The sequence below is a fragment of the Scyliorhinus torazame genome, chromosome 1 (assembly GCF_047496885.1).
Source record: "Scyliorhinus torazame isolate Kashiwa2021f chromosome 1, sScyTor2.1, whole genome shotgun sequence".
In the NCBI taxonomy this organism is placed as follows: domain Eukaryota; kingdom Metazoa; phylum Chordata; class Chondrichthyes; order Carcharhiniformes; family Scyliorhinidae; genus Scyliorhinus; species Scyliorhinus torazame.
This window is the reverse complement of record NC_092707.1, coordinates 156190867-156218389: the sequence shown is the minus strand read 5'-3', so window position 1 is coordinate 156218389 and position 27523 is coordinate 156190867. Positions and strand designations below refer to the sequence as shown.

Below are 27523 nucleotides of genomic sequence, written 5' to 3'. Positions count from 1 at the left end.
TCAAACCCATCAACAAAGAATTGTATCATTCAGCTCATAATCTGCAAACCTTTTTGTTTGAGGTGCTTCTGTGAAAATTGCCATTGGTTTTATTCCTGTTAGTTGGCCTGAAATTATTGTGAACTTTCGTGACTACCATGGCAATATTGAGTCCTGGGCCCTCTGCTGAACACTGGTTCAGTGTGGTTTTGCTGGTGGAATATGGCTTGAATGGACTGACTATCCAGGTGTTGTTCCTTTCAAGAGTGACCAATGGCTATGGGATTGAGGAGAAGAGCAAGGATCAGTGGTGATGTTGGGTCAATATCATCCTGCAGAGAGAGCAGAGTAACAAAGTTAATATCATTATTGTTACGATTTCCATAGAGACCAATAACTTTGAAAGGAATGGAGTTTCCCAGTGAACAACGCAAAGAATCACATGGCAGGATTTCACATTTTCAGACTTCCGCTGTAACAAACTAAAATCAAAATGACTAAACATTACTCAGTGGACAACCAGTGCACTAAACCTCAGAAATGTTACTCTCCATTAAGCTCTTAAGACAACCAAAATCTGAAGCGGCACAGTGGTTAGCGGCACATGGCGCTGAGGACCCGGGTTCGATCTCGGCCCCGGGTCACTGTCTATGTGGAGCTTACACATTCTCCCCGTTTTGGCTTGGGTCTCACCCCCACAACCAAAAAAAGATGTGCAAGGTAGGTGAATTGGCCATACTAAATTGCCCCTTAATTGGAAAAAAAGAATTGGACACTCTAAATTTATTAAAATAAATAACCAAAATCCCCATGCCATATTTATACATTACACCACACTCTCAGCAGAGTTTATAAGGCTGGTTTAGCACAGTGGGCTAAACAACATTCTTGTAATGCAGAACAATGCCAGCAGCACGGTTCAATTCCCATACCAGCCTCCCGAACAGGCGCCGGAATGTGGCGACTGGGGACTTTTCACAGTAACTTCATTGAAGCCTACTTGTGACAATAAGCGATTATTATTATTAAAGTCCCAAGCTCCTCCCGGTTTTAACAGGATCCATTCTCCCTGTCCCACCAGGGAGAATCTTCCAGTGTCCTTTTAAACAGCATCCTTTCACTCAATCTTCTGGGCATAAAGGAATGGACCTCTCATAGCAAGGCACCCTCTGGGGTCTCCTTGGTCTTTAAATCTCTACATGCCTCATTTCTTCAAACTGGGAATCCATCCTCACCAGCACTCTACTTGGTGGTATTCACAAAAACAGTCCTTTCCCCCGGTTTCACACATTAACATCTGTCTTTGGTCTTCTTGCCAAAATGTTTCTGTCCCGACTCACTCTTGGGGGTGGAATCTGTGGAGGTGACCGGGGTCTTGCCTTCCTGTTCAAGGGTTGGCCAGAGCTCCATTTTATAGAATCATTTAATCCTTACAGAGCAGAAGGAAGCTATTCAGCCCATCGAGCCTGCACCGACCCTCTGAAAGAGCATTCTACCTGGACCAACTCCCCCGCCCTATCCCCGTAACCCTCATCTAACCTGCACATCCCTGGACGCTAAGGGCAATTTATATCATGGCAAATCCATTTAACCTGCATGTCTTTGGACTGTGGGAGGAAACCGAAGCACCCGAAGGAAACCCACACAGGCAAGGGGAGAATGTGCAGACTCCGCACAGACAGTGACACAAGGCCCGAATTGAACCCGGGACCCTGACGCTGTGAGGCAGCAGAACTAACCACTGTGTCACCATGCTACCTTATTTAAAGAGGTCCCGCTGCACCTTATACCTCTCAGGCACTTAGCACAACAGCAAGACTTCTCTGGGATCAAGGATCTTGGGGTGCAGAGGTCCAGCCCACTAAGAGCTGTCGGCCAAACAGAGACTGGCAACTCTTACATACTCAGTAGCGCCACCAGAGACGTGATGGCATTTGCTGGTACTACATCCAGCAGGATCTTCGGAAGGAGGGGGGGGTCCAAGTACATGTAAGTGATGGCGGGAAGGGGTCACAAGTTGGGGGTCTAGGGGATGGGGAATGAGATGGTTAGCAGCAAGTACGAAGAGGTGGTTTCCATTGGGCACCATCCATTCTCAAAGCTGGATCCTGTGCTCCGGTATTGAGTGCCTGAACATTGGACAAGGGATCCTGCTGGGAGTGTGCAAGTAAATATGTCAGGATCACTACATGATAAGACCCACCCACCGCCAGGTTAATGTTTCTCTGGAGTAAACTGGGGGAAAGTGTACCAATTTAGCAGTGGGAAGGCCTGTGCCCAAACAATACAGGCATTGAGCCCATTGCTAAGTTTGATGCCATTTTCATTTGGCATCACAGGCAGACCCCTAAAACAGAAGTTAGACCCCTTGAATATGTTAATGAGAAGGCCTAATACAAACTAGAGATATCACAACAAAGTTTACCATCCATTCCCCACTCCAAACCCCTCTTGCTCTCAATGGGCTGTTGTTAAGGAGGAAGAGAATTGATTTATCCTGTGGGGGAATTCTACCAATGGAGGCACAAATATTGCCTGCAGCTCACACTGACTAGGATGGGTGAAGACCAAGGACCAACTCCTGGTGATCAGTAGGCCCTGGCTTTTGGTGTGCACAGTGCTCAGGGCCCTATGACTCTATTACAGATTAATTTCACTGTTGAATAATGGAAGCTTATGTGATGGGCAGTACCTTGGCCACACCCTAAGGTGCACAACAAAATTGGTATCATGGCTAGCAAACCGAATATGATCCATCTGCAGATGCTGTACCATCGCCACACTGAATGTGCAAGTGGAGTAGCTGAAAAACATACACAACTAAATAAAACTGGAAGAAAGAAACAACTTGAATTTATAACATATTGAAGTGCAGTCATTGTTATGCAGGCAAACATAGCAAATAGTCTGCACACAGCGAGTTGTCACCAATGCTAAATGACACAATACATAGGTGGGAAGGCAAGTGGTGAGGATGACACAAAGACTCTACAGAGGGATATAGACAGGTAAGGTGAGAGGGCAAAAACTTGGCAGATAGAATATAACGCAGAAAAATATCAAGTTATGCATTTTAGTAGGAAGAATAAAGGAGCTGAATATTGTTCAAATGGAGAAAGACTGCGGAAAACTGCAGCACCGAGGGATTTGAGGGTCTTCATGCATAAATCACAAAATGCAGCATGCAGGTTCAGCAGCTAATCGAGAAGGCAAATGGAATGTTGGTCTTTATTTCAAAGGGAATGAGTATAAAAATAGGGAAATACTTCTCAAACTATACAAGGCACTAATTAGACCACACCTGGGCTACTGTGAGTAGTCATGGTCCCCTTATTAAAGGAAAGATGTGCTGGCATTGGAGGCAGTACAGAGAAGGTTCACTAGGTTGATCCTGACCATGGAAAGATTTTCTTATGAGGAGAGTTTAAGTAGGTTGCATCAGTACTATTGGAGTTGAGAAGAATGAGAGACGACCTTATTGAGACATATAGGGCTCGATTCTCCACCAGCGGGATTCTCTATTGTGCCGGCAGTGCACCCATGGCCCCCCGGGCTTCCTGGGGTGGCCAGAATGGGAAATCCCATAGGCAGGTGGCAGGAATGGAGAATTCTGTTGCCGGCGAGACCGCACCACCCAGGAAAACACGGCTGGCAGACCGGAGAATCCCGCCCATAGGATTCTCAGGGGGCTTGCCGTGGTAGACACTGAGAGGATGTTTCTTCTTGTAGGAGAGTCTAGGACCAGGGGGCATAATCTCAGAGTAACGAGTCGCCCATTTAAGATAGAGTTGAGGAAGAATTATTTTCTCAGAGGATAGTTAATCTGTGGAATTCTTTTACGGCAGAGGTCTATAGAGGCTGGGCCATTAAGTATGTTCAAGGCTGAGACCAACTGATTTTTAATCAGTAAGGGAATCAAGGAATATGGGGATAAGGTGCAAAAATGGAGCTGAGGATTATATCCTATCAGCTATGATCCCATTGAATGGCGGAGCAGACTCGACGGGCCGAATGCTTTTTATGGTGTTATTAATGACCTCTTCTATTTTAATCCTGCTGGCTGAGGGCCGAATTGGGGGCTAGATCATCTTAAACGTATTGAGCTCATCTCAACTTCTCCTTGATGTAGAAAGTCTATATTCTAACCTCTGACTGGGTAACAAAATTCCTGAGTTCTTTAATGGACTTCTCAGTGACTACCTCATATTTGTGGGTTTCCCGGAGACTGGGGGGGAGGGGGGGGGGGGGGTGCCCGACATGTTTCGATCAACTCAATTGACAAGCGGAGGGAGTATAGAATCTCGCTGCCAGCGAATGGTGCGCCGTCGGGAAACTGGACAATCCAGCCCCAGAACTGTTCCCCACTCTCCAAATGCAGTCTAATAATAAAGGCTCTATATAATTTTAGCATAAGTTCTCTGCTTTTCAAGGTGAAAAAGATCTAGGAAATAAGTCAACCAAAAACTGAACAAATTAGGTTAAATGGAAAAGCAACAAAGAATATACAAAATGACGGGCCAGATTCTCCATTTCTGAGGCTACGTGCGGAGGATCTGTGGCGTTTTACGTGGAAAAAAAATCGGTGGTGCCACCTCACCGATGCTGCGACCGGTGAGGGGCTAGCAGCTGCACCACGTAAAACTCCCGGCCTCCATGAAATAAATGGCCAGAGAATGGCCAGGTATGTGGCTGCGTATGTGCACGGCGATGACCTGCAGCGGTCGCGCAGTAAAACATCGCGTCGGCCGTGCGCGGACCTAACCTGCCGGATAGTGCCCCACTGGCCACCCCCCCACCTTCCCCCCAACCCTCGCGAAAGTCCCCCTGGGCAGCAGCATGGCACCTGCCTGACTGTGGAGGTGCTGGACACAGTTCGCAGTCGCCATGTCGGGTTCCCGCACGGCTGAGGCAAGAAGTGAACAGCGCCATTGGGAACTCGGCCCATTGGGGGTGGAGCATCGGAAGAGGGCCTTCAGGTGATGCGCTGAGGCCGACCCAAAGGAGTGTGGCGCCCCCCCACCTATTTCTGCGTCAAAAGGGATTCTCCAGGACGGCATGTGGTGCAGTGGTTAGCACTGGGACTGCCATGCTGAGGACCCGGGTTCGAATCCCGGTCCTGGGTCACTGTCTGTGTGGAGTTTGCACATTCTCCTCATATCTGCGTGGGTTTCACCTCCACAACCCAAAGATGTGCAGGGTAGGTTGACTGGCCACGCTAAATTGCCCCTTAATTGGAAAAAAATAATTGGGTACCCTAAAAATTTTTTAAAAAAGGGATTCTCCGCCCGATCGCCGATTACGGGATCGGCGTCAGGGAACGGAGAATTCCGCCCGACATGTTTTGATCAACTCAACAAACATGCTCCAATTTTTTAAATAACCTTCATCATGGATAATTTATAAGATCCCTTGTACCTTGTTCAGAGTTTGGTAGAAAATGGCTCTTGCAGCTCCATGTGATAAATCAACCCTCAAGTACATGTCAAGTTTAGCACACAATATTGGAGGAATCATTGGCAAGTCAACTGTGCAAACATGATGTGAGTGACTTCAGCAAAGTAAAATGAAGGAAATCAATGCTTACCGCCCACATTTACACTCACAAGCTGACCCACTGTGGTTACAGCTCCTTGTGTGGCCCGACACTGGTAAATGCCACCGGTTCCCATTTCAACATGAGACACGGTGTGAATTACCAGCATTTTCTTTTCCATATCCTGAGGAGAATATGTTATGTTTGGATAATGAATCTTTCCAGTCACTGGCTGACAGGTTTCCCCATGCATCTTACACCAATGAGCCTCAGGCAACTGAATTCCATTCGCACAGTACTGAACCGCACAGTTCAATGTCAGACTGTCTCCCACACTGTAGTTTAACACGGTCCTCGGGGACTGTACAAAGAAGGAGCAGGCGGCCTTTGTATTTTCTGAAAGAGAGAACAAACAGGACTATCTATTATATATATTTGTTTAATTTCAATACTTGGCCGCCCAGAGATAAGGTAGTGAAGTGGTCATGTTACTAGACTAGTAATCCCTAAGCCTTGACGATGAATTCAAATTCAATTCCCACCATGGCAGTTAGAGAATCGATATTCAGGTTTTTTTTCAATTATGTCAGTTAAGTACTGTAAAAAGGTGCACAAATGCGCATTGTTCCCCAAATGCGCATTGTTCCCCAAATGCGCATTGTTCCCCAAACCATAACAGCTTCAGTAAAATCCTTTAGAGGAGTAAACTTAACTTCAGAGACGTTCTGGCTTACGTGTGGCTCCAGTCCGATAACACTTGTAGTGATCTCTCTATGTGCATGTACATAAGGGGTTAATGTGTAATCAGTAGCACCGCATGGTCACTAGAGGGCCGGACCAACAGGGGTATAAAAGAAACCACATTGGGTCTCTCTCGCTCTCTTTTGGGTGCACTGTGACCAGGGCAGTATCAGATTAGTTCAGATGGTTAGTGGAGTTACGTATAGTTACTGTAGTTAGATCTTGTTAACCGTATCACTAGTATCAATGTTAAAGTAAAGAAGTCATGCAGTTATAGTTACTCAATCAACCTTTTGTTACCACTGGATGAGGGTTAGTACTGCTGTCTCATGGAGCCGAGGTCCCAGGTTCAATCCCGGCTCTGGGTCACTGTCCGTGTGGAGTTTGCGCATTCTCCCCGTGTTTACGTGGGTCTCACCCCCACAACTCAAAGATGTGCAGGGTAGGTGGATTGGCCACACTAAATTGCCCCTTAAATGGAAAAAAAATAATTGGATACTCTAAATTTATAAAAAAACATAAAAAAACAAACCTGGGATGGCCCAAGGTGCTTTGCAGTCAATGAAACACCTTTGAGGTGCAGTCAATACGTAGGGAACTCAGTAGGCAGTTTGTGCGCAGTAAGTTTCCAATTTGTTGACAGTCAGATAATCTGTTTTAATTATGTTGATTGAGGGATGAATTTTTGCCTGAAGGGCACTTAGGTAAATTACAGCACAGCATTGTACTGTATAGACAAGAAGATACTTGGTTTGAATTGTCTGCTGGTAGTCTGTCTCAGCTGGGGTAGAGATATTGCAACCATTATAATTGATCTGAGGCATTTGGGGTCTGAGATGGAGAGAATGAGTTCAGGTTCAGGGATCCCACTGCACGGCCGATTGTTCCCTACTGCCCTCTGCTGGAGGTTTTCAATGGATGTCAGTCCTTCACTCCAGCCCACCGCCCCCATCCCCCACCGAGGGAACAATTTAGAACAACAATAACAACAACGACTTGCATTTATACAGTGCCTTCAATGTAGTAAAATAACATCCCATAGTACTTCACAGGAGTGGTTGTCACAAAACCTGACATATGGATACTTAAAAAGATCAGAGGGCAGGTGGCCTAAAACTGATCAGAAATATAGATTTTAGGGTGGAAAGGCAGGGAGATTTAGGGAGGGAATTCCAGTGCTTGAGACCTCCGCATGAGGGCCCAGTCATCAATGCTACAGTGGAGAGAGCAAGGATGTGCAAGAATCCAAAATGGAGTCCATATGAAGGCAACAAAACACTTGTCAGATGTTGTCAGGGGCTGGTTTAGCATAGGGCTAAAGAGCTGGCTTTTAAAGCAGACCAAGGCAGGCCAGCAGCACGGTTCAATTCCCGTACCAGCCTCCCCAAACAGGCGCAGGAATGTGGCGACTAGGGGCTTTTCACAGTAACTTAATTTGAAGCCCACTTGTGACAATAAGCAAATTTCATTTCATTTCATATGGCCACGAGGTGTGTGGCAGGATCAACAGCAGAAAACCAGACACAGTCCTTGGGATTGGACCAGAGTCAAAGGATCGGGAAAAGAAAAGGCCGTCAACGTAAGACAGAGGTGGACTGCTAAAGCAGTGGGGGGACCATCCCCAAGAGATTTGCCATTTTATGTTTCTATTGTAATTGTAGAGGCCATATACGAGCACATTGCGTGCAAGGCAGAGCACACCAATGCAAAAACAATAGATGAGCTTTGAGGAGGGGCACGCAATGTATCGCCTGAATGCAGTCAGTTAAACAAGACAGTCCACATTAAAATCGTCCGAAGTGTGAACGGTATGGGCGGCATTCTCCATTTCTCCATTTCTGAGAATCCATGGACTTCTACGCCAGAAAAACTGGCACTGCGCATGGACCGATTCTGCTACTGTTGAGGGGCTAGCACTGGTGCCGCGTGGAACACACTTGAGTCCATTGAAAAATAGTGCGGGATACGTCAGGTCCATGATTGACACGCGGGAGGCTGACAAGCTGCAGCCGCACATACACAATCCACTCCCTGCACACTCTTATCCCAGCCAAAAAGATGGCATTGATTGTGCTGGAGCCACCCATACAGCTGATGGACCGTCTGGGGCTAAAGGGCACCCAGGCTAAAGGTTGAAGCTGGGCTTAAGCAATTAGGAAAACTGGGCATAATTACACCAGTTCAGTTGTCTTTGAGTGGGCAGCCCCCATAGTCCTCATTTTCAAGCCGGATTGATCCATATGAATCTGTGGGGACTACAAATTAACCTTCAATCACGCGACACAGGTGGATAGGTACTCAATCCCTAGGATCAAAGACCTCTACACCAAGCTGGTGGGAGGCTTTGTCTACTCTAAATTAGATCTCAGCCATGCATATCAACAATTGTAATTGGATGAAGAGTCCCAGAGGTTCACCACAATAGATACATGTAAGGGTCTATTTCAGTAAATGAACAAAGCTGCCATTTGGCATAGCGTCAGCCTGCGCTATTTTCCAGCGCAAGATGGAAAACTTCCTTCAAGGGAGTCCCAAGGTGATGGTCTACCTCATCGATGTCTTAGTCACCAGGACAGCTCCTTAAGGGCACATGTCTAGCCTGGAGGAAGTGCTAAAAAGATCCCAGGATGCCAATGTCCACCAGAAACACAAAATGTACATTCCAGGCCTCAGAAATTATGTATTTAGGATTCTGTGTAGATTCAATAGGCCTAAATCCCCGCGAGGCGAAAGTCAAGACCATCCGTGAGGTCCCAGCACCCAGGAATGTGACTAAGTATAAATCCTTCCTCAGCATGATAAATGTAGCCACAACATTAGCAACATTACACGAGCTACTGAAGAAACATCAATGGTGGCAATGGAGAGAGCCACAAGAAAAAGCTTTTTGCTTGGTGAATCAAGCTTTGCAATCCTCAAACCCTTTAGTTCACTTTGACCTTGGGAAACTGATCGTTCTCACATCTTATAATAATAATCTTTATTACTGCCACAAGTAGGCTTACATTAACACTGCAACAAAGTCACTGTGAAAATCCCCTGGTCGCTGCATTCCGGCACCCATACGGGTACGCTGAGGGAGATTTGAGAATATCCAAATTACCTAACAGCACATCTTTTGGGAATTGTGGGAGGAAACCGGAGCACCTGGAGGAAACCCATGCAGACACCGGGAGTGATCCAAGTTGGGAATCGAACCTGGAACCCTGGTGCTGTGAAGCAACAGTGCAAACATGTGCATCTCCTTGTGGTATAGCGGCAGTATTGTCCCACAAGTTGAAGATGGTTCTGAGTGGCCCATCACCTTTGCTTCAAGGATCCTTTCAAAAGCAGAGCAAAACTATGCTCAAATCGAGAAAGAGGGATTAGCAATCATATATGGTGTGAAGAAACTCCAACAATACGTGTACAGACGGCGAGTTGTTATAATCCCCAGCCATAAGTCACTATTGGGTCTATTGGGAGAGGGTAAACCACTACCACCAATAGCGTCTGCAAGGGCCTTGTTGCTTTGCAGCCTACAATAATGCTTCCAGCACAGACCTGCCACTCAGTTTGCCAATGAAGATGCATTGAGCTGACTCCCCCTACCGAAAGGCGTGTCACCACCCCTAGTACCCTGTGCTGTTTTGTTCTTTGTTCTACCCGAGAAGATGATATTGGTGTTGAACTTCTTGAACACCTTGCCAGTGTCGGCTGGCCACATTCAGAACTGGATCCAATGGTACTTGATATTGTCGAAAGTGAAACAAATGATACAGACTGGGTGTCACCATGAGAAATCCAAGTATTTGCGACTCAATTTAACCCGCCAAGATGAACTGACCTGTGAAGATGGTGTCATCCTGTGGGGCTCACAAGTCGTCTACCACCAGCCAGGAACCTCTCTTACAGCAGCTACATCGTGCCCACCCAGGTAAACTAAGATGATGATATTGGCACCTAGCTGTATATGGTGGCCAGAAATTGATAAAGCCATTGAAAAAATGGTATAGCAATGTGTGCCCTGTCAGACTCAATAATCGCTGCCCCCATTGGCCATCTCCAATCCACTGGGAATGGTCGGGTCGCCCATAGACTCGGGTCCACATTGACCACATGCGTCCTTTCTTGGGCAAGATATTTTTAGTTTTGGTGGATGCCCACTCCAGATAGCTGCCTATATAGGAGATGGGGACCACGATCTCGGCAGCTATGGTGCACACAATACGGCGAGTGTCCGCTCTAGATGGACTGCCAGAATTCATTGTATCCGGCACAACTTTTAATGGCGATGGCTTCCAAAACTTTGTTCGAGTGAATGGCATTCGCCACACTCGGATGGCCCCATACCACCTTGCGTTCAATAGGTTGGCCAAGACGCCGTACAGACTTCTAAAAACTCCAGGAAGAAACAATCAGACAGACTGCTGCGTCATCAGCCTGCTAATTTTCTGTTACCCTACAACACAACCCCACACCACCACAGGGGTCACACCTGCTGAGGTGCTGATGGGCCGTCACCTCAGAACTCGCTCAGTATTTCCTAACTGGTGGGGAGGGTAGGCGCACGTCAGGGGGGGGTGTCCCAGAGAAGTCAACGGACTATGTATAGGAATGACAGATCATTTCAGTTGGGAGGCTCGATCTTAGTTTGAAACTTTACCTCAAGCCCATTATAGTTAGCTAGGCGGATTGTGTCCCAGTCTGGGCCCATGGCTAAGTGGTGCATATAGGGACATTCGGTGAAGGGGATGTGCTGAGCGGACGCACAAAAGGCATCTCGCCTCCTGGGAAACTTGAAATTAGTCACTTTAAATCCAACAATATACTGCCAAAACCCTCCTTCAACACCACCACAATAAAGGAGCAATTTCAGGTAACAACCTGAGAAGCTGAAAAGATGGTAGATCCAGTAAAATTCTGGAAAGGAAGATTTAGGCGATGGCAAACACGTGGGGTGACGAGGATCTGATCACATATGAATGGGATGGGCCACTAGAACATTTTCTGGGCCACTAGAACATTTTCTGGGTTACCCCCCCCCCCTTCCACCCCCCAGCGATAAATGTGTGGAGGCACCTCCTAACACAGGAGCTCCAAGGGCTCAACAACGCCATCAAACTCGAAATAATTGCCGGCGGTGAAAGTGGTGGTAGTGGAGGCGCTGGTCCCCCTTCAAGCAGCGCTGGAAAAGACAGAGTGACGTCTGGAGACACAGGAGGCGACGATCAGAGAGCTGAAGAAGGCCAGGACTGACCAGAGCGACTGGATTGCCACACTGGAGACGGAGGTTGGTGGTGACACAAGGGAATCTAAGGGGTGGAGGACCAAGAGAATCGGTCGCGCTGCCTAAACCTTAACATTGTGGGCCTACCGGAAGGTACCAAGGTTAGGAACCCCACTGAGTACGTGGCACAGTTGCTGGGCAAACCTGTTAGTGGGGAAAGGTTCCCCAAGCCCCCAGAAGTAGACAGAGCCCACAGGTCACTCCGGCCAAAGCCCAAGGCTGGGGAGCAGCAATGGGCCATCATCGCGAAATTGCACCAATACCAAGGGAAAAGATCCTGAACTGGGCAAGGTACACACGGTCCTATAAATGGGAAGGACACTCGATCTGTGTGTATCAGAACATTGGGGCAGACCTGGCCATGCTTAACACAGCCAAGGCGGCCCTTTAAAAGAACAATGTACGGTTCAGGATGCTGTACCACGCCAAACGTTAGGTGACATTCCAATGTAGGGAGTACTACTTCACTTCACCGGCAGATGCAGACAAATTAGTGCACAAGCACGGGCTCGGGAGGCCAGGACACCAGCAGTGAACCAGAATCCTGGTCTCATGGGTTAAAAGAAACAGGAGATACTATTTGTGCAGGACTGATGTGCCTCATCTTCGATCTGACGATAGGTCTCAGAAAGAAGGGGGTGAGAACAGCAGGACCCAGAGAGGGTGAGGAAGGGGAGAGCAGGGAAGACAATCGGGGGAAGGTGTGGATATATTCAGGGGGAGGGGTGATCTTGCACAGGGAAGTACAAGTGGAAACAAGGGGAATCCCTGGCGTGCAGGGGCGCATTCACGTGACGTACACAATGATGGTGGTCAACTTGGTTAGCCCCTGGACAAAGGGAAACCCCAGAGCGCAGGGGCCCAGCCTCATGGTGAGTACAGTGACCACGGCCTTATTGGATGGCCCACAAACAAAGGGAAACCCCGAAGTGCAGGGCCCATGCACAGGGTAAGTATAGTTGATCCCCCCATCAGAATAGTCACCTGGAACATCAGGGGACTTAACGGCTCTGAAAAGATCCAGAGTCTTTGCTCATCTGAAAAGTCTGAGAGCCGACATAGTCTTCCTCCAGGACACCCACCTGAGTGAGAAGGATTGACTGAGGGTAAAAAAGGGCTGGGTGGGACAGACAGGACAAGGGCTAGGGGGGGACCATACTGCTCAAAAAGAGGACAGCATTTACACCGACGAGGATGGTTATGGATGAAGGGTGATGGTACATCATGGTTAGTGGAAGGGGTACCAGTGATCCTTGTAAATGTGTATGCTTCCAACTGGGATGACGCGGAATCTATGAAGAAAACCATGGTGGATATCACCGACATACGCACCCATCATGGGGGATGGACTTTAACTGCATACAGACCCACACACAGACTGATCAAACCTCCAAGTCAGGAGAAAAATTAAACATGGCAAAAGAATTGAATGTTTTTGTGGAACAGTTGGTAGCAGTGGACCCATGGTGATTCACACCACCATGCTCCGCATTATGTTGATGTGAGGTTGGAGACGCTCCGGGCTCCACGCGCCCCATGGAGGCTGGACACGGCCCTCCTGACCGATAAGACATTTTGCAAATGGATAGCGCAGGGCATAGGTGGGTATATAACCAACAACCAGAATTGGGAGGTCTCACCCTCCATCTTCTGGGAGGCACAGAAGGTGTGATAAGAGGAAAAATTATTGTGTACAAGGTGCGCAAAGATAGGAAGGAGAAGGCAGCCAGGCAACAGTTGGTCAACTTCATACTGGAGGTTGATCGGTGATATTCCTCGATGCTGACTGTGGAAGTATTGGCGGGGAGAAAAAAGCTACAGATGGACTTTGACCTGCTCTACAAGGGGAAAGCAGTGCACCAGCTCCGCCGGACACAGGGTACCTTATACGAACATGGAAACATAGCCAGCCTTCTGCTGGCTCACCAGCTGAGAAAGCAGACAGCCCCGAGGCAGATAGCCTTGGTTAGGGATGATAGCTGTAGGTTATTCTCAATGCCAGAAAGGGTCAGCGCAACCCTCGCAACTTTCTACCGGGAGCTGTATACCTCCGAGCCCCTTGAGGGGGACTCAGGGCCAAAGCAGTTCCTCGACGGACTGGACATGCCGGTCGTGGGGGAAGAAAAGAGATGGGTCTGGAAGCACCATTCTAATTGGGAAAAGTCATGGTGAGTATCAACTCTGTGCAGGCAGCCAAGGTGCCGGTGCCAGATGGATTCCCGACGGACTTCGCGGCAGCAATGGCCCCGCACCTGCGGGATATTCGCAGACACTGCACTGGCACAAGCCTCAATATCACTGATGCCCAAAAAGGACAAGCTCCCGACTGACTGCGAGTCCTACAGGCCCATCTTGCGACTCAATGTAGATGCAAAGATCCTGGCAAAGACCCTGGTGAGGTGGCTGGAGTCCTAAATTGAAATATGAGTTGAATATAAGGGTCTCATTTATGTGTTGGAGTAATCTATTGGTCACGCATTGAGCCACTCATCGCATTAACCCTCTGGCTTTGCACTGACCTTGTGGTCTTGTGTAAATCTGCTGGTCAGATGTACATCATGGAATGAATGACTTGCCGTTACCTGGTGTGAGAGTGCTTAACTGGATAATGTAGAGGGATTAGTGCTACACCTAACCTGAAAGGATTTAGCTGCGCAAAATGCGATAGGTTTCATGTCCAGTGCTAACCTCCCTCACTCTGAATAGCACAAAGGTCACAGAAAAAAAGGATATATCTGTTTAGAAAGCATTCTTACCTGATACATTCACAACAATAGAGTGTCCATTTGCTCTCACATAGCCTTTTCGCGCTTGACATTGATATGTGCCACTGTCAGTCAGGTTAACAGCAGGGATTGTGTAAACCATGATTAAAAGTTGTCCTGTGCTAATAGAACTATTAGGTCCAAGTTGATGATGATTTGATACATTCTGACATCCATTTGAATGGAACTTACACCAGTGAACATCGGGCACCACAGGACCACAGAACAGGACTGCACAGTTCAGTGTTAGTCTATCTCCTACACTGCAGTTTAGCATAGCCCTGGGGTATTCCACCCTCAGTGGACAGACAGAAACTGTACTTTCTGAAAGAGAGAACAAACAAGATCATACATTTGTATAATTTCAACACTGCCATCAAGAAAAAGACATAATTCGTATTTTCTGAATAAGGAAACGGTTCAGTTATAGTTATTCCATTTTCTTATTGTGCGCGATGTACTAAATCTACTACATTGTCCAGTACACTTTGTAATAAAATTTAGATGTAACACTTAATTAACTTAAAAGATTATCCTAGTAAAATTTTAAATTCCTACAGTTAGGCGGTGAATTCTCCGTACCTGAGACTAAGATGCCAGCGCAGGATTCGTGGAGTTCCATGACAGCAAACCTGGCACCGCACCTGGACCGATTCTGCTACTGTTGAGGGGCTAGCACCAGCGCCATGTGGAACACAATCGATTCCAATGAGAAACGGTGCCGGATTCGCTGGATTCGCAATTGACACTCAGGAGGCTGACAAGTTACAGCTGCATTCACTCCCCACACACACCTTCCCAGCCAACAACTTGGCAGCAAGGAGAGCGGCCCCAAGATTCACCGATACTGAGCATAAGACCCTCCTGGATGCCTTGGAGGAGAGTTGGTTGATGGAGAGGTGGTTGACCCTGTACCCCGGCCCGGGAAGGAGGCTGCCACCTGCCACTGTTCGTCCACTGGGTACAGGTGGCAGAGGCGGTCAGCGCCACCAGCAATGCCATTCAGGCCGGCATGCAGTACCGTAAAAAACTGCACAACATCCTCAGGGTGGCCAGGGTGAGTCGGCAACACTGTGCCCCTGGCAGTAACCCGTGTCCCATACACCCGTAACCCTAACCCCTCCACCCGGAGGGTGGTCGAACCCCTACCCAGCACCACATGCGGGCACCCATACTGGCTCCCATGGCCGGGTACCCTGGCCATTGAAGCCACTAGCTACCCACTCCCTGGGCTGCACACGTCGGACTGTCTAACATTATGCATTTTCTGTTTCCCTCCCAGGAGAAGGCTGTGCATAACCACAGGAGCGGGAAAATAATGTATGGGAACCACTGGAACTATGGTGCCTCACCACAGCAGGGCAGCGGGATCTGGACATGGTCAGTGGGTCCAAGGAAAGGGCATTCGCCGGGTGGAATTTGGCCTCAGGCAACGAAGTGAGACCCTGCTGAATTGCGGTTCCTCACCACACGTGTGTCAACCAGCCACAATACCACCCTCATCCCCACACTACCCTCACACCACTCTCACCCCCACACCACCAGCACACCACCTCACCCCCCCACCACCCTCGCACCACCTTACCCCCCCACCACCCTCACCCACACACCACCTCCACTACCACCCGGCTTGCGGTCTAATCATCGTCTTGTCTTGTGTCTTGCAGGACCTGCTGATGATGGGGGCGGGTACTTCTGGTGCCCCTGCCCAACCACAGCCTGAACCCCGTGAGCCGATCAGCGACAATGACACCGGAGACCCATATGCCGGAAACCCAGGACACCCCAGAGCTCGAGACCGATGTTGACACCAATTTCCCGTCACAGCTGTCTCCAACACCCTCCACCATCCCAGAGACACTCACCTCAGTTGGGCACTTTAGTGAAGAAGCTCCTGGGCCTCTAGTGCTCACCACACAGATGCTCCGGTACATTAGGTGGAGGTAGGAACACCCGAAGGGGTGGAAAGTCGGAGGACGGCAGGGACTAGCTGCTGTCCAGACGGGTTTCTGGAAAGGACAGTCCCATTGATTGTGGAGATGCAGTCGCAGAGCCAGGGCCTACATGAGGGATTGTCGGCAAACATCCAGCACCTGTGGGTGCAATTTTGAGGAGTCCAACTGCTTGCAGGAGCAGGAGATGGTGCCAACCATGTGTGCCACCCAGGCCAACGTCACACAGGTGGCGTCCATGGTGGATGCTTGGGACGACGGTCTCGGCTGTGGATCAGCATGTCCAAGGCCTGGGGCATTCTGTGCAGGCGATGGCCGAGGGCCACGACGGGGCTGCCCTCTCATAGGTAGACATGTGCCAGAGCCAGCTGGACTTTGGCTTCTAACGTGGCCCAGTCACAGCGGGGAATGTCGGTAGCATTGCCCAGACACAGGCTGATGCGGTGCAGACATAGAGGGAGGGAGCCCAGTCCCAGAACAAGATGGCACAGTCTCTGGCTAATGTGGCACAGACCCAGAAGGAGGTGGCAGTCCTGCCGAGTGGCAGCGAGACACCAGGACTAGCAGTGCCAGGTGGCAGGGATGCCTCAGAGGCTAGCTCCGCTCGCACCCCCGTCCACGGAGTAGCCTGGGGGCAATCGGGCACCCCGGGGAGGCCTGTGCTGGTGGCTCCCACAGGGGAGGTGCGGGAACACCGCAGCACCTTGGGCTCCTCCCCCCCCCCCCCCCCCCCCACCCCCAACCTGTCCCTGCAGCATCTGGTGGGCAGCGGTCAGATCACGCTGGCACTGCACCATCTGGGACACTGCAGAAGCCGGATCCATCCAGGCCCGGTCGCCCCAAAGATGGCCGCCAAAGGGGGCCCAGATCGCAGGGCAAGAATTACAGCAGGCTGCCTGCACTCCTGATGTGCAATCTGGGGATCCACCTGGACATAGTGTTAGGGCCTGTAAGGCTGAAAAATTAGACACTAGTTAAGTTGGCATGGGTGCAGGGCACAGTTTAGCGATAGGGGCTAGCGTACAAATCTGTGTATATGTTTTCACATTAAACACCTGTTCACAATGTTATAACCTGCCTCGGTGCTCTGTCAGAAGGGCGTGAGGGGTGGACTGTGTAGTGATCTTTATGTGTGCATGTACACAAGGGGTTAATGTGTCATCAGTAGCACCACATGATCACTAGAGGGCCGGATCAACAGGGGTATAAAAGGCAGCCACAATGGGGCTCTCTCTCTCTTGGGTGCACAGTGGTCAAAGCAACAGCAGACTAGTTTAGATAGTCAGTGGAGTTACGTATAGTTACCATAGTTAGATCTTGTTAACCTTGTCATTAGTATCAAAGTTAAAGTAAAGAACTCATGTAAATATTGTTGTAGTTACTCAATAAACCCTTTGTTACTACTGGAAGTCTTCTTCATTGGGATTCTGAATACCTCATCACTAACCAAGATTTGAGTAGCACATGTTACCTACCAGACAGGTAACAAAACAGGCTGGTCTGGGCTGGCTGCGGAGGGGCGTGTGGGGGGAGAATTGGCGGACGTTGGATGTGGGCTTGCAGGCCGCAGCAATGGTGATCCGTGCCTGGACACTGCCCCAGTCCCTTCAGGGGTTACTGCGGCCCCACAGTCTGATCCCCTTCACCCCACCCCCCCACCAGGGTCACGCCTCTCCGTGTCCTACCCCCTCTCTCCCTCGTCAGCCATGGCACCAGTTTCACGATTTTTAAAAGCACAAGTGAACCTCGACGTTGGGAATTCGCCTGGTGGAGGCGGAGAATTGTGGAGCCCCCGGAGAATACCGGGTCGGTCCTACTAATGATTTACCAAAGGCGTTTACTGTACGTGCGTTCTGGAATGCATTGACGCCACTATCGAGGCATCGGAGAATTGCGATTTAGTGTGAAACTGGCACCTGCCACGATTTTGCCTTCAAAGCCGACTCTCCGCCCAATTGTGTTTCCCGATTCTGACATCAGACGACGGAGAATCCTGCCAAGTGTCTCTGATTATGAGATGAAGGAAGAATGATTGCTGAGACTAGTTTCAGCTGCAAAGTTCGGGATTCCCTTGCTAAACCTCTCTGTCTCTCTCTCCTCATTTAACTCGCCTCCATGCGTCTCCATGTCTTTATGTGTCCCCTAGGAAAAGACAGCTCATAACATAATGAATTGGGATAAGACTGGAGAGGGCGAGCTGGAGCTCAGGGCTCTTACCCCCTCACCAAGCATAAGGCAATGGAATTATCCGGGGAGCGGCAGGAGAGGACTATCTCCGAGGCGGAGGTCAGCATGCGACAACCAGTTGAGCCCCTAATGCAAAATGATGTCCCTATATCACCCCTGTCTCCCAGACCATTCCTTCCCAAGATCTCACCATGTGTTTTGTCTTCTGTCTTGCAGGATCATCAACAGACCATGCCGGCCCATCTGTGGCATGTCGCCCCCTAGTCACAACCCCAGCACATCCTGGAGGACCAGTCCGGGGACAACACCAAATTCCCGGCACTGTATTCACCTGCGCCCTCCACGATCGGAGAGACTATCACCTTGGTGGGGCACCTTAGTCAAGAGGCTCCGAGGTCACCTTGAAGTACGTACGTGGATGATCAGCCATGATCGTGACAAATGGCTGAGCAGGCTCGAAGGGCCAAAAGGCCTTCTCCCGCTCCTATCTTCTGTGTAAGTATTTGGTGGATTTGGCACCAAGACCTGTACTCTTGGTCATCTATCTTGGCCTTCAGTGTCTTTTGGGTTGCCGCCAATCTTGTTATCTCGGCCTCGAACAAGGTGAACTGTTCATCTTGCTCGGTGACCGCTTTCTCCACTTCCTGGATCGTCGCTCCTTGGCCCTTCATATGTCGTGCCACCCTGTCCATTATTCCATGTATGGGGGCCAGTGTGGTCTCGATTGCTGTCTTCATTGCTGACATTAGGTCCTCCTTTACGGCCTCTATATACTTCTGGAGTTCTATCGATGGGCCGAATGGCCTCCTTCTGCACTGCATTTTCTATCAAGGTGAACCATCAGCGTCTCCGTCGACAACTGGGATGGCGTTGGTGACTCTGCTGGGTCCACCATGTTTGGATTTGCGTTGCCGCATGGGTCCCCTGGCTCTGATGTTGGGGCCTTTCGTTTCCTGCTTTTGCTCCCCTTGTGACCTCTCTGGTGGTTCGCCAATATCGCTAATTGGACGAGTTGTTGATGCGGGTTCGGTTGGCTTGGCTTTTTACAGGTTTGGTGCCCATTCCTCGGGTCCAAAAGGTCCAAAAATAAGTTTCCAGGTGGGAGGCACCTTTCCTGCTACCGTTCAACTCATGGTTGCGGTACCGGAAGTTGCGGTAACATTTTAAAAAGTTTTCAAACTTTGCTAATCTTCTCTCTCCCTCAGCAGCCATGGCATCCAGGCCCCGTATGTAAATACCTGTCATACATTGCGCCCACGGGACTTCTGCCTGAGAGGTGCGGAGCATCGCGGAGGCCCAGAGCATAGTGGGTCAAATGCTCTAATCACATTTAAATGCATACACATGCCGGTTTTGCATGCTGCCACCAGCAAGGGACCAGAGCATGGTGACCGATTCGGCACCGGGCACAGACGTTGATTTTGGCCGGATGCCCGATTCTCTGCCTGAGCACGGTTCGTGTTTGGTGCATCGTGAGGTGGAGAGTTTTGCCCAGCTCCTCCAACATTCCCTCAGTATTGTACTGAAGTCTCTGGAGTGGAACATGAATTCACACCTTCCGGACTCAGAGGCAACCCAATGAGACACAGATGACACTTTACCCTTTCTAGAACATTACCAGGAATGGGGGGAGTTGGGGACGGGGGTGGGGGTTAACAATTCCAAAAAACAACAATTTGTATTTATATAATAGATAAAAACTCCCCAGCTGCTTTACAGAAGTTAAAAAATGGGATTTGAGCTGAACGCAAGGAAGGGTCAGCTAAAGCTTTGGTCAAAATATGGAATTATCTGTCATGAACATTATTTTATAAAGGTATTCGATGGGTGCTTGACAGACGGGCGATAGCAAATATTTTTAAAGAGGCTCCATTCTCGGATCCCATAAAATGTCCTGGGGCAGGATTCTCCCCTACCCGGCGGGGCGGGGGGTCCCGGCGGGATGGAGTGGCGTGAACCACTCCGACGTCGGGCCGCCCCAAAGGTGCGGACTTCTCCGCACCTTTAGGGGAAAAGGCCTCACATTGAGGGGCTAGCCCCGCGCCGGAGTGGTTGGCGCGCCGCCAGCCGGCGGGAAAGTCCTTTGGCGCCACGCCAGTCGGGGCCGAAAGGACTTTGCCGGGCGGCGGAAGTCTGCGCATGCGCGGGAGCATAAGCGGCTGCTGATGTTAGCCCCGCGAATGCGCAGGGGGGGGGGTGTCTCTTCCGCATCGGCCATGGTGAAGACTGTGGCCGAGGCGGAGGGAAAAGAGTGCCCCCACGGCACAGGCCTACCCGCGGATCGGTGGGCCCCGATCGGGGGGCCAGGCCACCGTGGGGACACCCCCCCGGGGCCAGATTCCCCCCCCCCCCCCGGACCCTGGAGCCCGCCCGCGCCGCCTTGTCCCACCGGGAAGAGAGGTGGTTTGATCCTCGCTGGCGGGACAGGCATTCCATCAGCGGGACTCCGGCCCATCACGGACCAGAGAATCGCCGGGGGGGGTGGCTTGCCGACCGGCGCAGTGCGATTACCTCCTCCGCCGAATATCTGGTGCCGGAAAATTCGGCAACCGGCGGGGGCGGGATTCACGCCGGCAGGGGGTCGGAGAATCCCGCCCCTGGTTCCCATTTCAGGCTCTCCTGGCTCTCCCTCATCCTGTGATATCCTTGTGACGCCTCGCGAGATCTAATGGTATTTTGCGAGGCGTCACAATCTGTATCCCGCCCACAATGGGTGAGATCCAGGTTTGCATATTCAATTGTGCAGTCAGGCTCACTTGCATATATTCGTGCTGGAGTTACCCAAGCTGGGGTTCTAACACCCATGCCTCAGAGACCCTGAGCGAGCGCCGTTTAGCACTTGTCTCCACCAACATGGACCAGGAATACTGGCACTTGGGGGTCGGTCTCTGGGCAGGTAGTGATGTGTTATGTACTCTGATATAACACAGGCTGCAACTGGATGCAGCTTTAACCAAAAGATAGTCCAGACCTTGACGTTAGTTCAAACTGATTTATTGAACCATTGGAACAGTTAGCACAGTTCTTTGTGAGTTCGACTCTCTGCTAACCTAAGTGTGGTTACTCTGTCTGACTGAACCAGACTAGCTCTTAGCCATGTGCTGGAGGTGTGATACTGTACATACACCCTGACACACTCTGTAGATGTTTATCAGTGGAAAGAGGCAGAGTGTGAGTGCCTCATGCCATTTATAGTGAGATACCACCCCTGAGTATCCTGCCTGCTCATTGGTCATGTCCTGTTCTCTGTATTCATTAGCTGCCTGTCTGTATATCATTATCTGCATGTCTGCATATCATGACAGGTAGTACCCTGGCACCCCTGAAGCCAATCTCTTCCTGCACTGGCAAGGAGAGCTTGTTAGTGCCGAAAATGGGACTAAGTGCAGCCTGGGTGGGTATACCAGAAATAAAGGCACAGAAATGAAGCTGTGTCCCATTTAATAGCAGGGTCATTCTTGGAGCTACCAGTGCCGGAAAACACCCGGCTAAACGGGCTCAACCCGGGGCTCTGTTTCATTTCTGTCAGATGGCGCTGTCTATCTTAGTACCCATGATGTGGAGATGCCGGCGTTGGACAGGGGTGAGCACAGTAAGAAGTCTTACAACACCAGGTTAAAGTCCAACAGGTTTGTTTCGATGTCACTAGCTTTCGGAGCGCTGCTCCTTCCTTCACCTGAGGAAGGAGCAGCGCTCCGAAAGCTAGTGACATCGAAACAAACCTGTTAGACTTTAACCTGGTGTTGTAAAACCTCTTACTATCTTAGTACCAATCGCCTACAGGCGCATATGCAACTCTGTCCTTATCTTCAAGCTATTAACTATCCCACTTCTCAGTCACTTAAGTATTTATATAACTCCTTCTCCAGATTGGCGTTTTTGATGATATATTTTCCATCCTCTAGCTACCCATGTATTTATTCCTGTTCAATTTGAACATTCTGAGAATTTTTTCTTCTACAAATTTGTCATATAAATACACATCTGAGGCTGGAACTGTTGACATTTCCACCAAGGAACATGGAAGAGAAAAGGCTGCATATTCAACAGCGAGTGTCTCACCTCCTGACTCCCCAAACCTCTCTCTCCACCACCTACAAGGCAGAAATCAGGAGTATGAAGCTGTACTCCACACTTGCCTGGGTGGGTGCAGTTCCAACAACACTCAAGAAGCTCAACACTACCCAGAGGAAAGCAGTCTACATGATCACCACTTAAACATTCACTGACACACCAGCACAAATATGGCCACAGTGCACCCGCTTACAGATTCACTGCAGCAATACGTCAAGACTTCTTCAACAGCACCTCCAAAATCCACAAATTCCACCACCGAAAGAGGAAGGGTAGCATGTGCATAGGAATACCATAACCTCCAAGTTGTCCCAAAGACACATAAAACATCCCAACCTGGGCATATATGGTAGTTTCTTCATTGTCACTGGGTCAAAATCCCAGAATTCCCAAACTAACAGCACTTCACCACTCAGACTGCAGAGCAACTAATGTATGGGCAATAAATGCTGGTCTTGTCAGCGCGTCCATATCTCGAGAATTAATTTTTTACCAGTGTAAAAGATTACTGGGGCCATAAGTGTCATTACGTTGGGCGGGATTCTCCAATAGCGGCGCGATGTCCGCCGATCGGCGCCAAAAACGGTGCGAATCAGTCCGGCATCACGCCGCCCCAAAGGTGCGGATGTCTCCGCATCTTGGGCGCGATTCTCCGACCCCCCACCGGGTCGGAGAATCGCCGGGGGTCGGCGTGAATCCCGCCCCTGCCGTGTCGCGTATTCTCCGCCACCGGAGATTTGGCGGGGGCGGGAATCGTGCCGCGCCGGTCGGCGGGAATCCCCTGCCGATTCTCCGATCCGCAATGGGCCGAAGTCCCGACGCTGTCAACCCACACCAGCCGGCGTGGATTGAACCACCTTTGGGACGGCGGGACAAGGCAGCGCGGGTGGGCTCTTGGGGGGGGGGGGGCGCAGGGTGATCTAGCACCGGGGGCTGCCCCCACGGTGGCCTGTGCCGTGGGGGCACTCTTTTCCTTCCGCCTTCGCCATGGTCTCCACCATGGCAGAGGCGGAAGAGACCCCCTCCATTGCGCATGTGCGGGGATGCCGTGAGCGGCCGCTGACGCTCCCGCGCATGCGCCGCCCCACAAAGTCAGTTTCACGCCAGCTGGCGGGGCGGAAATCAGTCCGCCTCGGGTCTAGACCCTCAATGTAAGGGCTCTGCCCCTCAAGATGCGGAGACTTCCGCACCTTTGGGGCGGCGCGATGCCGGATTGATTTGCGCCGTTTTTGGCGTCGGTCGGCGGACATCGCGCCGATATCAGAGAATCCCGCCCCTTGAGCGGCCGAGCCCTTACCTTGAGGGGCTAGGCCCGAGCCGGACTGATTTCCGCCCCGCCAGCTGGCGCGAAACTGACTTTGCGGGGCGGCGCATGCGCGGGAGCATCAGCGGCCGCTCACGGCATCCTCGCGCATGCGCAGTGGAGGGGGTCTCTTCCGCCTCCGCCATGGTGGAGACCGTGGCGAAGGCGGAAGGAAAAGAGTGCCCCCACGGCTCAGGCCCGCCCGCGGTTCGGTGGGCCCCGATCGCGGGCCAGATCACCCCCAGGAGCCCGCCCGCGCCGCCTTGTCCCAAATGTGGTTCAATCCACGCCGGCTGGCGCGGGTTGACAGCGGCGGGACTTCGGCCCAACGCGGACCGGAGAATCGCCGGGAGATTCCCGCCGACCGGCGCGATTTCCGCCCCCGCCGAATCTCCGGTGGCGGAGAATTCGCGACACGGCAGGGGCGGGATTCACACCGGCCCCCGGCGATTCTCCGACCCGGTGGGGGGTCGGAGAATCGCGCTCGTCGTGTTAGATACAAAACTTTCACCCTTTATCGTCTATAAAGTTTTTTCAACAGTTTTAACATTTCTTACCTGGTAATTGTACCAGTACCAGAAGGAGAACAAAGCCTTTGGTGACTCTCAGCTGCTTGACAGGGATCATAGCTTGCTACAGTTTCTGAATCTCAGTGTTGAAAGTAACTAACGTATGTTCAGAGTCTTCCTGTTGTCTGTGGAATTAAACTGGACTAGCCTGAGGTAATCTACATTGCACATTCCACTGTTACGTAGCCCTCTGGTTTATTTAGTCAAATGGTGAAAGGGTCATATCTCATTTTGCTCATTTGCAGTTCCTTATTTTTATCCGATTTCTTGTTTTCAATGACTTAAATATTGATGGATTTGTTTGTATCCAATTCTAAATACTCACACATCTCACTGAGGTTAGACTACTGCCGGCACACTATTACACCAAAGACAGCAACAAACTCAATGCTGTCCTTAGCCAACCTCTATACAAGTAAGAACAGAGGAAGTTGGAAAAACTCAGCAAGTCTGCTTGAATCTATCAGGAGAATGTTATCAGAGTTAACATTTCTGGTCATGGACACTTTGTCGTAACTCCATATAAGCACACTTGCCTGAGTAAGGAATGGGAATCCTGTTTGATATCCTCTCCTCCATAGTCCAGAGATATAGTAGTAGAACATGTAGCAGCTGCTATCTGCTGACCTGAGTGAGCTGCTACCTCGACATAGTCTTTTCATCTTTGTTTTACTTTTGCCCCTTTGATCTTTCGTTTTTTTTCTCCTGAATATTCCTTCAAGCTTTTTTTATTTGTTCTTATCATGGTGAATGATGTCAGTGTTGGGGAATGAATGATTTGATGGATCCGACATGAATATGAAGTTCTCCCAGGGACTGCCCTTTATCCAGGAGTAACCTGCCTCTCCCTTTAATTGTCCAACCACGCTCCTTAACCCCCTTTTGCAGCAGCACACCTCCTTACATCACCTTGCCCCCACCCCTACCCCAAAGCGTATGTCCGTGCATTCAACACTGACCAGAAGCTGAACTGGACTAGCCACATTGTCACATTGACCAAAGGTAAACAGGACAGAGGCCGGTGAACTCTGTGATCAGTCGTTTAACCCCTGGTCCCACAAAGCATAGCCAACATCTACAATATTCAAGTCAGGAGCGTAATGGAATACTCTCACATTCCCTAGATCAGTCAGTTTCAAATCAGGGTCGCGACCCATGGGTGGGTCATGGGCGGGGGTCGGGCGGGTTGCGGGGTCATCGCTCGTGGCATTCCCGATCGCTAGAAGAAGTGGCCAACGGCCGCAACTCGCTTTTAAAAATGCTGGCCGCGACCAACTTTCAGAATGCCGGCCATTCATCGCATGCGTGGGCAGGCCTGGAGCCCGGCAAGGCAGACCACCTCCTCCTGATGTCAGTGCGCTGACCTCCGAGCGGATTCATTTGAAAAATCAAGGGAGTCTTCTCTCCAGAAGTGGCGGCAGAAAGCATGTCACACGAGTGACAGGCACGTGCTCTGGGCACGAGAGAGATGTTATATTACTGTATTGTAATATAAATATTACTCTTTTGTCTTGCCGAGTTGTATTGAATTCTGATGAGAAATAGTTGAAGTCTTCCAGATGATGACAAATTATTTGAGTAATATGATAATCTTGTGAGTTCTTTCACTTTAATACTTGACTTGTAAAACAAATAAGTAAATTTAGATTAAACTAACAATTATGATAATACACTACACTCTGATCTAATCAAGTCTTCACTCTAGCTGTTCGCTACACACACTAACTTAAGAAAGAGCGGGAAACTCCTTATATAGCTCCTGTTAGTGTTGCCATCAAGCAATCATCTGCCGATACTTACTTTACATAAACTGAACATGTATTAACACATGCAGAGATCACAACGTGATTCCTCCATTTAGTAGCTGCCAGTAGTGCTGATGTGAGCTCCACGGCCTCTGCTGATCAACCCATTAAGAAGAAGCTGAAATCAGGAACAACGCAGTAGAAAGATGATTTCTTGATGTTTGGCTTTATTAATTGTGTCAATGCAAAGCTCATGTGTGTTATATGCAGGGACGCACTGGCAAATTAAAGTTAAAACCCTCAAAACTTCTTCGGCATTTGAAGACTAAGCATGGTGAATTCGAGGACAAACCTCTTGATTTTCTTCAATGAATGCAGTGAGAACTTATATCATCAGCTGAAGTCTGGAGCAGAAATGTAACATTTGTGAGGGCCAAGAAGAATCCAGCACGAGTTTGTAGAGTCAAACAGGAAGTCACTTTATTTGCAACAATATGTACACAGCAGCAGTAGTTCACCACTACTTCCTTCTCTAGCTGCCACACTGGCCAGCTATATTTATACAGCTGCAACTACTAGTGGTTGTCCTGCCCCTCACCCCCCACCCCCATCTTCCCCATTAGTGGAGCTCATATTCACCAAGAGTCATGGGGTAATCAATTGTCCCAGATACGATCCAGGCAGGTTATAACAGTGATATTGAATGACAAAGCAAATGAGATCACTAGGGTCAAGCAGGCTCACCTGTGACATTAAAGATAAGTGAAAATGGTCAGGCCTGAAGTTTGGCGGTGTGGGCTGCGAAGTTCGGGCGGAGTGTGTTGCGAACATCAGTTGGCGTGGGTTGCAAAGGTCAGTCGGCGAGGGTCACGAAGGTCAGCCGGCGTGGATCCCGAAGGATGGTCGATTGGTAAAAATGGATCCCGGGTAAAAAAAATGTTTGAAAAACACTGCTCTAGGTAGGAGCAACCACAACAATGCTCAAGAAACCAAACAGCAAAGAGGGCCAAGCAGTTCTTCCGGACACTGCCTCTGCCACCAGACTCTATCCACCCCCTACTACACCAGTGCACTGTGGTTTTAGCAGTTTACTGGATGCACAGCGGCAGTTCACCAAAGTCACGTTGCTAGCCCCTTCACACCCTTATGACCTCTGTCACTAAGGTGAGGAAGGAGCTCCGAAAGCTAGTGACATCGAAACCTGTTGGACTTTAACCTGGTGTTGTAAGACTTCGTACTAAGAGCAGAGACAACATTTCATGGTGACTTTGCAATGTTGGGGCTGCTTTACTGTTTACAGCACCTTTAACATAGTAAAATATCGCAGGGCACTTCAAAGGAATGTTTGATATCAAAGTGCTTAAGAAAATATTACATCTAGTTTTAAAAGGTTGTCTTAAAGGAGA

General features: G+C 49.8%; 1 protein-coding gene across 1 annotated transcript; it reads right to left on the bottom strand.

The window, feature by feature from the left end:
• On the bottom strand, positions 1–24470 carry LOC140429831 (netrin receptor DCC-like). Its single transcript, XM_072517312.1, has 5 exons — positions 24361–24470; positions 14279–14611; positions 5564–5908; positions 2672–2782; positions 1–311 (listed from the first exon to the last, which is right to left on the bottom strand). Exons 1-5 carry the CDS (start codon positions 24428–24430, stop codon positions 307–309), a joined length of 864 nt encoding a protein of 287 aa, XP_072373413.1. The 5' UTR covers positions 24431–24470; the 3' UTR covers positions 1–306.
• Positions 24471–27523: the final 3053 nt, after the last annotated feature.

Coding starts and splice junctions, on each gene's coding strand:
- LOC140429831 (XM_072517312.1), bottom strand. CDS start 24,430: ATGATCCCTGTCAAGCAGCTGAGAGTCACCAAAGGCTTTGTTCTCCTT. Junction 14,612..24,360: donor GGTACTGGTACAATTACCAG/GTAAGAAATGTT, acceptor TCTCTCTTTCAG/AAAGTACAGTTTCTGTCTGT. Junction 5,909..14,278: donor TATTGTTGTGAATGTATCAG/GTAAGAATGCTT, acceptor TCTCTCTTTCAG/AAAATACAAAGGCCGCCTGC.